General features: G+C 30.5%; 1 protein-coding gene across 1 annotated transcript in view; it reads right to left on the bottom strand.

Moving 5' to 3' along the window:
- Positions 1–14,661, bottom strand: part of LOC143912686 (uncharacterized) — a 73,101-nt gene extending 58,440 nt beyond the window's left edge. Inside the window, exons 1-2 of the mRNA XM_077431983.1 lie at positions 14,517–14,661; positions 6,449–6,781 (exon numbers count right to left, since the gene is read on the bottom strand). Of these exons, the coding sequence (XP_077288109.1) occupies positions 6,449–6,680 (232 nt within the window). The 5' untranslated portion in view covers positions 6,681–6,781; positions 14,517–14,661. The remainder of the gene's footprint in view (positions 1–6,448; positions 6,782–14,516) is intronic.
- Positions 14,662–16,012: the final 1,351 nt, after the last annotated feature.

Below are 16,012 nucleotides of genomic sequence, written 5' to 3'. Positions count from 1 at the left end.
CGTCTGTTTACACGCACATATTCACTGAAATACCAGTAATGTAATAGTTTTTAAACTAACCTTTAGATTGTAAATTTATGTTGCGATACATTGAGAAGTCGAAAACGAGTATGTACTGGAATTCCGTTATCACACGCTTAGCATATTATAATTTATATCGCCTGACTGACCCGAAAGCATAGCGTTTGATTCTCGATTTGGATTTGTCCAGTTTAAGTACAGGTGAATCGTTTATCATCTATTCGAGAAGATTCATAAAACGTAGAAGACGACCCTGACCTATTCTTTTAAGGTACTGCTATGTCGAAAACCAGCCAGGAACAACCGGTTTTCGATTTTTTAATGGGTAAACCGCATTCTCAGTCTCGTTCGATTGAAATATATCTAAGAATAATAAATAATTAATAATAAAATAGAGTTTAATGTGCGTTTTTCTCAGTGCGCTAGGAGAAAATAATGCATTTATTAGGAAGAGTATAATAAGCGTAATTTACGACATTATTGTTTATTATTACGTAAATGGTAATGTGCGATAACTGAACTGTTATTCTCGATTATGAATGAAAAACCGCTCATTACTGCTTTATTTATATGGAAAGCATTTAGACATCGGATATTTTCATCTTGCTTTAATTAGATCTAAAGATTTTATCTGTTGTCTATCTGCATGTTAGATATAATCGTGTGAATACATTATGACCGCAAATAAATGTAAAATATGCAATGTATTAAAATAAATTTTGCGAGCATTTTAAGAAGTTCCGTAAATATTGAGAGAATTTTCCACCAAACAGATTTTCTAATAGGCATTCATCAAATTTGAAACTTTTCACGTTTTATACTATAAAATTAATATCAAATAAATGCATACACACTACATATGTTTATCTAATTAAAATGCTAATAACATTGTATAAATGACATTTAAATTACTTTCCAGCATTCGAATTTAAATAATCTTATCACAATGCTGAAGTCACAGTTTATTTTAATATTAGTAACACGGAAATGGTAAATTCAAAATAAATTAATGAGCTTTTCATAACATTATTTCTTTGGAATGGGTAAAATTTATTCAATATCAATCAATATCTTTTTTCAAAAATTAGTACTCAAACTTTGCAAGTACTTTCAGTAAACTACTTTTGAATTTTTTTTTGAATATGCATTTCAAATTGTAAAATTTTCACATTTGATATGTAAAATGAATATCAAACACACTTTAATTACATACATATATGCATAGACATACTATAAGAAATTTTTGATTAATTTACAACAGTCATAGTCATACATTTTCATATAAGGAATACGGAAATAGTATTTCCAAAGTAAATTAATGAGCTTTTAATAAAATAATTTCTTTACCATGGATCGAACTCAATCATTGATTTTTATCTTTGCAAAAAACCACACTATTACCTCAATCTTGAACTTTCGAAACGATGTCTACATTTTAAATTTAATGTTATAAAATATTTTACGTCGTATTCTATGTCACCGTTCGTTCGCCCGTCGAAATACAACAGTTCAATAGGTCATCGCGAAAAAAAACTCATTAAACATGCGAATCTATCATTTACAAAACCAGTTCTGATCCGTTTAATAAACCAGTCTATTCCATTGTAACACACACACACACACACACACACACACGCACAACTATTCGTACTACACATTGTAAAATTTCAAAAATACACGTAATAATTGACGATCAAACATTGCAACGAGGCGATTGCGCTTTTCACCACTCTCGTAGGTACACACAGATTCAAAATTAACACTATCGAAATTCAATCGACGCTTTCACAAGAAAAGTCGGAGGAAGAGACGATTTTATTTTCGTCGAGACGATGGCTATGATGATGATGATGAGCTCCATCTCGTACCGGTTAGGTTTTGTCTCCGCATCGTGTGCTCCTTTGGTGGAACCGGTCGACGGGGCGTGCCCTCCGCCACGAACCGGGTCACACCCGGTCGTGCCAGAAGAGACCAAGCCACATGTGTTTATATGTATGCGTACATATGTATACAATCGGAAATTAATGCAAATCTGGGCAAAAGTGAACGAGAGAAAGGCGCAGCTGAGTTTTAAGTGCGAGAAGGGACTATTATGAGCTTTTCTGGCCGAAGACAATTCAACCAATTATAATTCACGAACCGGAAGTTGAAGCACCTAACCACTTAATCGCCACGCGTTTGTAGAAACCAATTCGATTATTTTATTATATTTGTTTAGTGCCAACCCTTGACACTACCTCTTAAATATATCACAAACTAAAGAAAAATATTGACTTATTTCAATTTCATCAGTATCACAGGATATGTTTAGATGTCACTGTGAAGAAACCAAAATTAATTTCGAGTCATAAATACAAAGCAGCGCGCACCGGTGCGCTTATGGCGATGAAGTGTTTAAATTAAGTCGACACACAATTGACGAAAAATTAGCATTATTCAAATTTAATAATCTTTTATGGATATTGGTCGAATTAATTGTTCGAATATTGATGTTGTGTCCTTACATATTCACGAATAATCTACATGTAGACAAATTTATAGCTATTTTTTTAGAGGCAAAGGCCGGTTCAAGTGAAAATTTGTCTGCAGATAAATTGATAGACGAGTTTATAACAATTTGTCTGTCGTAGTGTTTAGACTGGTTTGCCAATAAAAAAGACTTTTGTTCAAAACTGTATACAAACGGTTGGATGATACTATTTGTAATGGTGGCTATCTTTTAATGACTTGAAATATTATTAAATAATGAACAGGAAATTAAAACCAAAATCCTCAATCGTTAATCTATGTATGTATGTAATGAAGTCTGATGTGATCTCAAAATTTCATTTAGTCAAAGATTTACTGTTTGACTAAAGATTCTCAAAAAATAAAAATTGAAATGAAAAATGAGAGGTTTGTTCCTTTATATACATATAATATATAGGAAATATTTTTCGAAGACGGTCTGTCGTAGCATGTCTGAATACGAAAAATTTCAACTTGTGTATAAGAGACTTGTCTACATGGATGATTATTTTAAAAACCACCGCAAACATAAAAATTTCTAGAAACTTGTATCTATGCCAATTTTTTTGCAGATAATTATTTAAAATTCACTAACTTTTCATTTGAAAATGTATATTGAACATTTAAACATTCCATATTACAAAAGCTTAACAATAAATAATTAATTCCGTGAACCTTATTTTTTATTCATACATATTGAATAGAAAATAGTTATATATATTAGCGTATTACAGGAGGCACTTCCTATCTGATCACGCTTCAAATAAACCGTCTTTAATAATAATTTTATACAATATACAGAAAATTTCCCACAATTGCATTGTTATTCCCATATCAAAATAACTACGTTATAAACAAAGCGATAAAAGCACATTTTAATATATCATTTGAATTTTCTCTCGCGTCGAGAAGAGTCGCACGCCCATCTTCTACGCTAATACGTAACGACATAAATGTTAAATATAATCTACAAGATTTGGAATCCGTTATCAAATTGCTCTTACATACAAACAATATCATTCGTATATTAGATTGCGAGTAATGACTTGCGTAGGATTGAAGTTGTTGGAAAAATAGCAAGATATTCATCGATACGGTATCGGTATGGACTCTCGAGGAATCAAACCAGTCGGTTAAGTATTGTAGTTAACAGTTCCTGACATTTTTAACGGTTAGCAGTTGTGCGAAGCGTTCGTTGGTTTCGCGTCTGATGTACGGTGGAAAGTCGTCGGAATTGAATAGGAAGAAAGCGAGCGCTTTTTAGCGATAGTTGATGGTCTTAACACGAAAAATAACCACTTTCTGATCGTGAACGATGCTAAAATCTGTGCCCTTAATCGCCGATGGAAACATTCCGTCTCGAATACGAACGTGGACGAAGGCCAAACACGTGTTTGACCGGCACTTTCAAATTGAAAAGCGAATCTATCGATGATGCTGGGTATGGGAGATTTTCAAGTTTGAGCTTATTGCATGTGTATTGTTATTTTGGTCGATGATTTGGGTTGTTATTGAAGTTTCAAGGTTGATGAAGGTTGTTTTTGTGTTGAATTTGTTGAAGAAATTTTGTTATTTTTTTTTTATTAATCATATAATCAAACTTAGACGAAATCAACGATGAGATGCTCAAATATGTAATTTATTATTTATGTGAATTGATTATGTGAATAATTTAATTTATTATTTATTTGTATGTGAATTGATATCAACAGGTAAATGTTTAAAAAAGAATGCAACTCGTATTATGAAATGAAATCGAATTAAATTCAAACGCCATTATATTAATAATGTTTTATACAAACATTTAGACGATTCTAGAACTTTATTTTAAACATTTATTATAATGAACAAAATTGACCTTGGAATATTTCAAATTCTTTGTCACAGTGCATAAAAACCACTACTTGATAAACAGGTGTATTAAAACTAATGAATCCGATAAAGGTAATCATTTTCATTTCATAATTTGATTTTTTAGTGGAATTTCGTTAATAATGTATGAATCGATACATATTATATAATCACATTAATTGAAATGAAAAATCACGCTAATTAAATATGTATGTATTAAAATGACTTTATAATTTTATAAGACATATTTACCAAATACCTATGTAGATGAGTAGAACCAAAGAAAATACAATGAAAAATGACATAAAATTTAATTTAATATAATTTTCTTTGATATTTGTTAGTGGAATTTCACGATTAGTGGTTGCGAAATTTAAAAAACAGTTGTACGATACTATTATTAGATACTGTTAGTACAGTTGTTAATAAATTTTCATATATAGGTAGCAAAAACTAAGCGCGAACGTTCGTTTTTGAATAGTATGAAAGATTGTCAAAAAAATTCAACACAATACAGCACAGGAAGAAAGTCGCGTGTTTACACTTACGACATGATCATTATGGATCGTTTGAACATATGTGCAAAAAAAAAAAACATAATATTATATTATAAAGTTGTTATATCAGAGTGTTTTCCAAATTTGTTTCTTCACTAGTTGTTGTATTATGCGCGAGTGTGCTTTCAACACGCGTTTTTGATATTCGGAAATTTTTGATTACAGTTAATTACCGTTACGCGATTACAATATGTACTATGTACAATATGCACTTGTTGATTATGGGCTCGTCAATTTTATTAATTTAAAACATCCGCAGCATAACCGGCCGAAGATTTGATAGGCGATAAATACTGATTAATGTGCGTAAGTTATTAATGTATGTACATACATATGTATGTAATAGAGTAGTGCGCAAGCGATGATTTATTAGGAAGTGAAAAACGTTTATAATACAATTATTATTACCCGTGTCGTATGATTTTATTTGATATTGACTGAAATTATGTGTGGTTATTATAAAACGTCAGTGAAAGTGAAGTGGTTTTATTACTTTTGACCGTTGCTGTACATATACATATCTTTCGAATTATTGGAATAAAAAATAACATTAAATATTTTCACCCAAACGGTGTGTGTTAAAATTTTGAATTAAATATAATTTAAATAAAGATGAATTTTCATCAAATATTAATTCGATTCATTTTTGTGAATTTTTAATTGATTAAAAACTAAAAAAAGTATATCGTTTTTATTGATTCATTTTATTGATACATTCGCTCCCTATTTGCTCTGTAATAACATCGAGTATTAATTTGATCTGTTTGATTTAGACAATTAATAGATGATCAGTAAGTTATATCATCACTCACTGACTATTGTCTGTTTGTCAAGAAATATTAAGAACAATAAACGGTTAACTGACCGCTTATTTTTATACATTATATTTTAAACTAATATCATTAAATTTTCTATAAAAGATACTGACCATTTATTGAAAAAAAACTAAACGGTTAAATTGTAGCCTTTGTACAAAGAATTGAAATGAAAAGTTAGAGGAGTTTTATAGTACATTTCAAAATGGAATGTCAAAATTCAACCAAAAAGGATTCAAAATTCAACCAAAAAGGATTAAAAATTCAACCAAAAAGATGTAAAAAGATTTTTTTTAATTAAATACTAATTAAAAATAGCCATGTTAAATTTTATGAAATGTTTAACATCAAAAATTAAATTAAAAAGTAAACTTTTTCTAGATAAATTATAAACTTTTCGTTTAAATTAATGAATCTTGGAACAATATTTAGAGTAAATTCGAAGCAAAAAGGTTCTTACCTTATATATATATGTACATACATATGTTTAAGGTTTGCAAAAAATCAATGTCTTTTGAAATTCGAATTCAATGTCAAATTTGAAATAATAATATTTTTAACATTGATTTATTTTTGAATAAATATTTGTCTATTTATTAAATTTATACCTACCTATGGCAATTATAAAATAACATTTACACATAAATAGGTTAAGGTTGTATATTGAAATTAGTAATAAAAATGAACTTGACTGACCTTGACAGAGAGTAAATCCAGACAAGAAGATTAACGACACGATTGCGTAAATCCCTATTGATTTCGTAATTCCACCTATGGCCGCCATTTTTCTTCTCCTGATGCTATCACCTCCCACTGATGTGTTATTTTTATGATTGTCTGCGAATAAATTCACTGATTCAGCTCTGTTTCGAGCGGCCATCGCTCTCGGTTGGAGCATCGTCCTTTCACTATACGAAACTATAGTCATCTACGCACGCATTTAACACTAACTAATAACAAAAACTGTATTCGATCGAGGTTATGTCTCCATTACATCTTGTTCGCAGTGAGACTCTTCCAAAATGATTTCTGCAAAGATGAAACACACAAATTATAGATATTAATTAAATTATTGCGTATCGATGGAAAAAAAATGTGCGTGATGGTAGTGAGAATGGGTGTGTGCGAGCGGTTTAAAAAGTGAAAGTTGAATTTTGCCTCGAGATACATATATATATAAAATAAAGGTTAAAATGTGTGCAAGTCGAAATTATTGGGTTTTACCGGGACCGGTCAAGCTCGAAATTATTTATCGGCCATTGTTGATTGAGATTCGGATCGACTTTTGCGCGTGATTCATTCATCGCTGAGAGAGATCTGAATCGAAACCCTGACTTTGAACGCAATTTTTTAACATATATAAGAATGTTTTAGAAACACTGATATCAAGAAATTGTAGAGTGATCTTTTTAAAACAATAAAACACTTTTTGACATATCATCGATCATATAAAATATATAAGAAATTTGATGGTTAAATTCAATACATATTGTACAATGTAGCAAAATTTTATGGTCAGCTTTGAATTGATTTTTTTGATATAAATATAAATAATTTTGAACCAATTTTTAAAAGCAATTATAGTGACAATATTTAAGATGAGAAAAGCGTCATTTAATTTAATTTTATTCATATACATAAAATACTCGCTTGCGAGCTTTCAAAACTAAACTCAAATTTATATTGCAATTTTTAAGTTTATAGCCGATAATTTTATAACAATTTCTTAAAAAGAAGTAAGCATTGATTTTAGTTTAATACTCATTTAAATTATTGTTCAATTCAATGTATATAGAAATTTTTATACGCAATTAATCCACGTTAAAAATGAGTGCAAATGTATATATGTATATGTAGGTATATGCTGAAATTAAATGCCAAACGTTGATCATTTTTTTTAATTAACATCAAATTATTTTTAAAACTGGTTATTTTAAATCATATTATGTTTATATATACATACATATGCAGCTATATAATATTCGATGTGAAAATTGCTATTTTTTTAATTGACAACGAATTTTTTTAATAAATGGTATTAATTTGGAAATACTAGATTCACTCTTTGAAAATGTGTTTGAATTATTAAAAGTGTCAAAGGTCATAGATTTTATTTACAAAAACTAGATTTTTACGTAAAGGGTCGTTACATGTAAATATATGTGTATGTTTGTGTACCTATTTGAAATATAATTTAAATGTTTAAAATTCAGAATTACAAATAGAATCATCTAGAACTTTTTGCTATGAATTTCAAGTGTGTCCGTTTGACTTTTAGCACGATTATGAGATGCGCATTCGACACGCGGTGTCTTGAAACACCGCAAGATGATACAAAAAGTAGAGCCTCGTGACTTGCCCAATCTATGAGATGATTAATGGACGAACAAAAAGTCATAATTGGCATAGGTTGCGCATTCGATGTTCACAATGATTATACAGCAACCTATCGATCGATAAAACGGACAAAATCGATCATTAGCGACCGTTAAACGGTTGCACAACGATTGCACTCGCGAGGGGTTTCCTTTTGAGCTTTTCATTGAGGTTTTTCCGAGCGGTTGTCATGGAATTTGATCCCTGACCTTCTGAGGAATGTAGCACGTTCGCTCTCGGGCGCGGATGTGGTATTTTAAATCGTTACAAGTGTTGAGTGAAACTTTCTAGTTTCTAGACCTAAAAACCTACGATAATGACAATATACAATGACCCGTGCGCAATTATCGTGCAAAATTGACGGATGTGTGGATGTGAGGTTGAGTTCTCGTGAGAGATTGAGTCGCGGAAGGCAAGTTTGAGGGTCAAATTTGAGGTTAGATCAAATGAAAATTGCTCCATTTTATACTCAATCCTCATAGTTAACACTTGAATTAATATAATATATGCATATATGTATGTAAGATTAGGCCTCTTCATCCAGAGGAAGTGATTAATTTTATTTCCAATTGAACTATTTGGGCTGCAGGTATGAAAAGTAGGTCAGTTTATGGTTTGATAGTGATCGATTATATCTCTAAAAATATTAGAAATTTTCAGTATTTTTTATGATAGATATACATATGCAAATGTTGACTATTCATATTAATCTAACCTAACCTCGAGATAAAAATAATTGAACAGCTAAATATAAATCTTGTCGCTTTTGCTTGCATTACATTAATCATTTTATTTGTATATTGTTTTTTTTTTTAATATTTTTATGTTATATTATGTTAAATCCTTTCAGCACCCTTCTATTCAAAATTTTAAAACACAGAACAGAAAGTGTTGCAATATAAATTCTCCCCCTAACAATATGTAATTTCGGATTTACGAGATTAGTGTAACAATATTCTGTCTTATTTAATTTTTTGTACAAATGTAAAGACAAATTATTCAATGAAATGATTTTTTATTTAAAAATAGCAAATTTATATTAATCATGATATGTAATATTGTTAACCAAATCAGTACGTGCTAATTTTTTATTAGAAAGCTTATAAAAATCTTATACGGAATTAATTGATTCCGATCGTAAAGGCTCCAAAAAATAATATAATTTTATTCACAGTACAAATTTAAATAACAATAGGCTCACTTTACAAACTTTTACTGCAACGATTTATAATCCTCCATTGTTAAATATCATGCCTAGTCATTCGTATGATTGTAATGCGAATTAACAGCACGATTTAAATAAACTTTCATATCGCATGGGCGTCGAAATATCAATTAAAACGATTTTAAAATCGTATCCACCTGACATTTTGAAGGTATTTAAAAATCAAATGTCACTTTTGCGTGCAAAAAATTCACTTTAATGATATTTGAGCGTATTTAAAAAAAATCGAATAGGCCTTGAATGTGACATTGATCGAAACGAAGTCCGAAATATGTATACCATACAAATGTGTTCTTGAAATATTTAGTCATATTGTGATTTTTCTTCGAAGAACTCGCGTTGCATTATAACGTCATTAGTGATATGCGATTTTGCAATGGCCGGCAAGTCGAAGATTTGTTGCCAAATCGGTCGCATCGGCCATACCTAATAAGCAATGTGGAGAAATTGACCGATCTGTTGCGACAATATAGAAAATGACATAAATGGGAACGCGTCTGTTGTGTGTTGATACGTAATTGACTCTTCTTTATTGCATCAGCCCGTGAATGGGCTAAAAATATCACACGTTCGACAATAGAATGTCATCGAAACAATTGTATACCTGCTAAAGTAGATTAGTCGACCTAAAGTGCATTTTATAAAACGCATTTTGAACAAACATTTGTCAATATATCGATTTAACCAGCAGCGTGGTCTAGTGGTGAGTATTGAATTATTTCGTGCTTGATGTCACGGGTTCGATTCCCACTAAGAGTCTCGTTGTTGGCCAGACCTTGGTTTGTTGAGGTCGATCGTTTCTTATCAGAATTTGCCAATTTTTCTCATTTTCATTGAAACGGTTCCTGTAAAATTGGCTTTTCCTTCCTAATTTTCTGTTGCAAACCTTGAGTTATTGTTATATCTCAGGTTTCACCAGATTTCTCACCATAGATGTCTCTGTGGTTGTTTATCGAATGTAAAAATTCGTATTGTTACATGAAAAATGTTATTAATATCTGACCATACATGTCAGGTATTGTTTCGATGTAGTAATTATGTATTTAGATGTCTCGTTACTTATAAGTTTTCAATGTCTTGTAATAAATTAGCCATAGTGACGACCTGGAGCTAATCTGTAATGTCACTATGGCAAAATTGTAAAATATAAATAAATCTCATATATCCCATTTTTCACTAGAAAAATCTGCAGACACGTCTCTAGCAATATGTTTATCTTAGCTTTTTTTCAGAAATCACAAACTTGTCTGTTCTTGTTCACAACATGATACAAAGACGATACTATATGTATAGGTATATTTGTTCAGAAGATTTTCATATAAAAAGCTTTTAATTCCAAAATTACACAAAAATAATTGCTTAGTTGATGAAAGATTCTTAGAAAAAAAGTCGATTTTTTCTAAGAGATTTATCTCTCGATATGTGTTATAGCATTATTCACTACGAAAAATTTTGTAGTTAGAGATTTATCCAAAGGAATTTATCTAATGTGCTAAACTGGTTGAGTGGTCGTTGAGAAACGCCAGTTGTTGATTTTATCAATTATTAAATATCAATGATAGTTCCATCAAGATATAACAGGTTGATATTATTATGATTAAGATTATTATTTTGATGATGTTATAATTGTATGACTGGCCACAGTGATGCGTTAGAGCTGTCTGTAATGTCACTGTGGTTAATATGCTAAAAATAAAAATAAAATCTAGCTATTTCACTATTGAAAAAATTAAATAAAAAAAACTATTCGTAAAAAAAATCATTAAACTATTCTAAAGCTATTTAAATCCAATCCAAGCCAGTCACGAATTGTTTTACAACTAAAATTGTAACATAACCTAACTAATAATTCGTTACACGTGTCGACTTGTACCAGTGATTGATAGATATTACGTTTTTTTTTTAAGTATTAATATTTGAAGAAGTTTATTGACGTCCAAAGTGAAAGGTGGTTGTATTAGAAGAAGAGTAGGCAAAAAAAGGATGCTCGTCCACATTTTTTTTAAGCATCCAAGTTTGAATCTAGGTAACGAGGTGTTCGCAAAATATACATATAAAATGCTAATAAATCAACGCGTTTTACGATCCGTTCGAATATATTTATATAGATTTTAAATAGTCGAGCCTTGGATAGAATGCAGCTTGCGGTCCTTAGTGAGACCTTGAATGGGAATGCATTCTGTCTAATAATTGCAGGCAAATAATGTCCAAGTTCTTGAGGTCAACGTCATCAAGGTCTTTCAACAAAGTACATACATATGTACACTCACATGTGTAAGATTCAATTTTTAGAGATGAGCTCACGTATGAAATTCTCATATGCGCTCATGTTAGTTAAAAAAATTAACAATAATAAAATACAGTTTACTTTTTTTTTTTGGAAACCGTTTTTGAGGAGTGCACTCAATCAAATGTTAAGATCTGTTGAAAAAATTTCGCACACTCGTATATTTAAAAAAATAAACAAACATTGAACTAATGCGCGTTTCACATGAGCGCAACAATTGTTCGTCTATAGTGAGAATATAATTTTTTATTCGTTCCGCGCGTACGAAAATGTGTACTTTCTTCTTGTCGAATTTCCCGGAAGAATTGACAAAATTACTACTGTCGAAATATAATAAAAAATATAAGATACGCTTGTACTGATTATTTAAGTGCTGCTTCTTCAGAAGAAATCAGTGTGACCACATTGTTGTATTATAAAACTTTTTTATATATAATTGATCGTTAAAGCAGATCGAAAGTGATGCAGGCTATCTTTACCTTTCTCTGAAAATTGCGATTTTAAAAGATAAAACTAATTTTTTCTACGTAAAAAGCTCAATAAATTACAAATAAGGTGTATGTGTAAAAAATTCACTCACATTTTCCGACAGTGATAAAATAAATGAATAATTACGAAATAAAAAAATGAATAAATATGAAAAAATTAAATCAAATATACGTACATATTTAAATTCAGTATCATAGTTTGAAATTATTGATTCATTACTTTGAAGGTGTTAAATTTAATTAAAGATAGTCTAAATATGCATTTAAATACTTAAAATAGGTAATGAAATTTATTTTAAATTGATTTCTATCCCAAGGTGTCTGGAATTCTTATTCAAATCAACTAAACTAATTGTTCAATTTTGTTCGTCATGATAAGTTTATGCATAGATAGTTTTAATGAAAATTTACAATCTAACATCTACATGTGTAAATTTGTTTGTCCATTATTCAGATCTACGGTTCTTAATTTTGGATAGATAGATACTATATGTATCTTATAGTAAATTTGATATACGAAATTTGATCATAGAGTAAACATTTTCCGAATTTTTTACTATTTTCGCCCCACTTTTGCTCATCTGTGAATATTTTTAATGAAAATTTTCTTATGTATATTTTTAATGAATGTTTTCTAAATATAAAAAATGTAACATCTAAAATTTTCCAAATTTTTTACTATTTCGCCCCACTTTTGCTCATCTGAGCATATTTTTAATGACAATTTTCTCATGCATATTTTTAATGAAAGTATTCTAAATATAAAAAATCTAACATCTACATATATAAGTTCAGTTGTCCATTATTTAGATCTACGGTTAATAATTTTGAACCGCCAAATTTGGTCTACTATAGGTATGTATCTTATAGTATATTTGATATACAAAATTTAATCATAGAGATCATTTGAGCGACGCTGGGCAGTTTATAAATGCATTTCAAATGAGCTTTCAAGTAAAATGAGTTGACGAATACATACCTATATATAAGAGCTTAAAAGTACAATTAGATATAAACGATTTTTTATTAAAACAATACAACGTCTCGGAAAAGTGCTCCGTTCCAATTTGCAAAATTCCAACGTGCCAATTAACGAAAACGAAGAAATTGGGCAATTGATTTTCGCAACGAACTTCAAGCCACGCCGTTGCTGAAAAGTTGTTATCAACTCGCTTACTGATTTACATATACATACATTTATATACCAATTTTACGTAACTGTTTGGTCCGATAGATTCGTTTTATTCGCGCCGTATTAAACCAGCGTTGCTCAACTTTCACGTTGACATTACTTTAACACTTATCGCGGTTTCGCAACGTACCGATATAACTAGTTGGACAGTTGCAAAACTTTGTGGGCTTAAAACGTACGCGCACACACATAAATCATAAAATGCGAATTACAATCGACGCAAACTTTCAGAGGAACTAGCTCTATTCAGTGAAACACAGAGTAGAAAGATCTAAAGATATAATCAAGACGAAAAATGATTCAATACAAAACGGATCATTGCATTTTGCCCCACTTATATGCCATTTCTTCGTACATAACTTAAAGAATCTTTTCAATGTCGTGAAAATTGCATATTAATACCTTGATTTTAAAAAGTGATGACTTTCTAAAGGCTTAGTTAAAATGATTATACATTTCTTATAAAAATGTTACATGATTTTAAGAACAATTTAATGTAATTTATGAACGATGGATAAATTAGATTTTTTTTTATATAAAGGTCATTGAAAATTGCATCAAAATCATATGAAAAGGTTCCATGCCAAAAGGGCGATATTGAACAATTCTTATTTGTAGGATGGCGAATTTATGTCAAACAGATTTGAAGTATTTTTTATATATGATTTAAATTTGAATTTGAATTTGGATTTGAAGTATGATTTAAAACAAGGTTATAAGCGCTTTTTTATCACAATCAATCAAAATATATGGTGATTTTGAACTTTTGGCGATTATAAAGTAGTTCCATCTAACTCTTCAAGGATCTAGGAAGTCTTTAGACATTAATAACAATAAATCAATGTTTAACAAAATCGTTAAAATGTAAAAAGCGATACTTCAGTTCAAAGCAGACGATATTTGAAAAGCTCGCCCTGCAAAATGGATCGACCGGCAAACCGGAACGCAATTTAGGGCAAGCCATTTTTTCAAAATATTTCTTAGGTATGAAAAAATTGAACGATGCACAACGAAAATAGAACCTTTGAACTAATCTTTGGGATTATAAAAATCGAAAGAATTTGAAGCACTGTTAAAATTTTGACACTTCTAAGTATGGAGTGCGCGTTCGGGGTGGGTTTGACTTGCACTGGCTGTGTGTTGATTTTGGGTGTGTTTCTGAGGGTCGGCTGGGTGGGTTGGGGGTGGATAAGCACCTCGCGATGTCACTGTATGTGTGAACGGCGCTTGAAGTGCAGCAGCGGGTATATTTTCGGATCACGGAGACCGACAAGCGACGGTCACGATTGCCCACACTCGACTGTCGAGTTCTCTCACCACCAACCGGTACTCTCTCTCTGCGGTCGGCAGGTGAACTCAATTCACCATTTCGTAAAAGGCGCCACAGGCCGACAAAGGTCGCCCCAAATGCACCGATTATATTTATTTATATTTATTTTCGAAACGGTACCCTCCCCGAATACGGTGGTGGGCCACGCGCCGCCCATGTGTCGGATTTGGCGCGCGTAATTATTAATTTCGCATCGATTTATTTACCGCTTTGATGAGAACGGTGCGGTACCTGATGATGTGTCAACTCAAAAAATAAAAAAGCACCATTTTCTAAAATGTATCATACCTAAGATTCAGCTCAATCCGTTGATTGGCTTAGGAGATAAGAAAAACAAAAAAATATAAAAAGAAAGAGGACATGTGATAGAAGCTACCATTTTCGGTAGGTTTAAAAAAACGAATAAAAATTATAACCAATATAAAGTTTCCGTGTGATAGGATTCGCAGAGTTTGGATTATCTCAAAAATACACATCTTTTCCTTTTGACACTTTAAAAATATGATCAGGGATCGAAATAAACCTTCATATTTTGATCCTATGTATTTCGGTTCATAATTTTTTTACTCATTATACCTACTTATCTGTATAAGGATTATATTTTAATCATATTGCAAAGGTTACTAATTTAAGTGCTTGCTGTTATTTATTTTAATAAATGGTCAGTAACTGTAGTTAAATAAAATAAATGATCAGATTATTCGGGTCAGTAGACTAAAGGTTAGCTATTATATCAAAAGATTAATTATATGTATCGATTATATATCGACTGCTAGGCATTGTATATATAAAGGTCGATGCTTTCATTGAATGGTCAGTACATCTTGATAGTACATAGGTTCGTAATTTTATATATGAAGTTCTGTTGTGCTATTATACAAAATGAAATGATTTTTTTTTAAAGCTCAAAATTTGTGAATTATTTTCTGATTTTGTATAATGGACATTTTTATGAATACAATACTGATAAATTTGTATATAGTTACTGATCATTTAATTCGTATACAGTTACTGACCAATTGTATTTAAAATTAACTAACCAAGATTTTTTTCTGTCCGAAAAAAATAGCCTAAGAAAATGTAAACTTTCCCTAACTTTCGTACTTAGACTTAAGCTGAAATTTAGTTTGATAAGTTGAATGTTTGTGGAGAAAACTACGAGAAACGTCGCTAGCTGAAGAGAAAAAGTACTACTTTGATTGAAAAAATATTTAAACAATAAATTAAGACGGAGTACCACTTTTGATCATCAAATTAAAGAACAAGTTTCATATGAATCTGTAGAAACAAATAAAAAATTTCTCTTTAGGCGTTAACCTTTTGAACTGTTTCGGTGATAGATATATGAAATACGTTGACATG

This window comes from Arctopsyche grandis, chromosome 6, assembly GCF_051622035.1.
Source record: "Arctopsyche grandis isolate Sample6627 chromosome 6, ASM5162203v2, whole genome shotgun sequence".
In the NCBI taxonomy this organism is placed as follows: Eukaryota; Metazoa; Arthropoda; class Insecta; order Trichoptera; family Hydropsychidae; genus Arctopsyche; species Arctopsyche grandis.
Note: the sequence above shows the minus strand (reverse complement) of the source record. Positions and strands in the feature narration are given on the sequence as shown.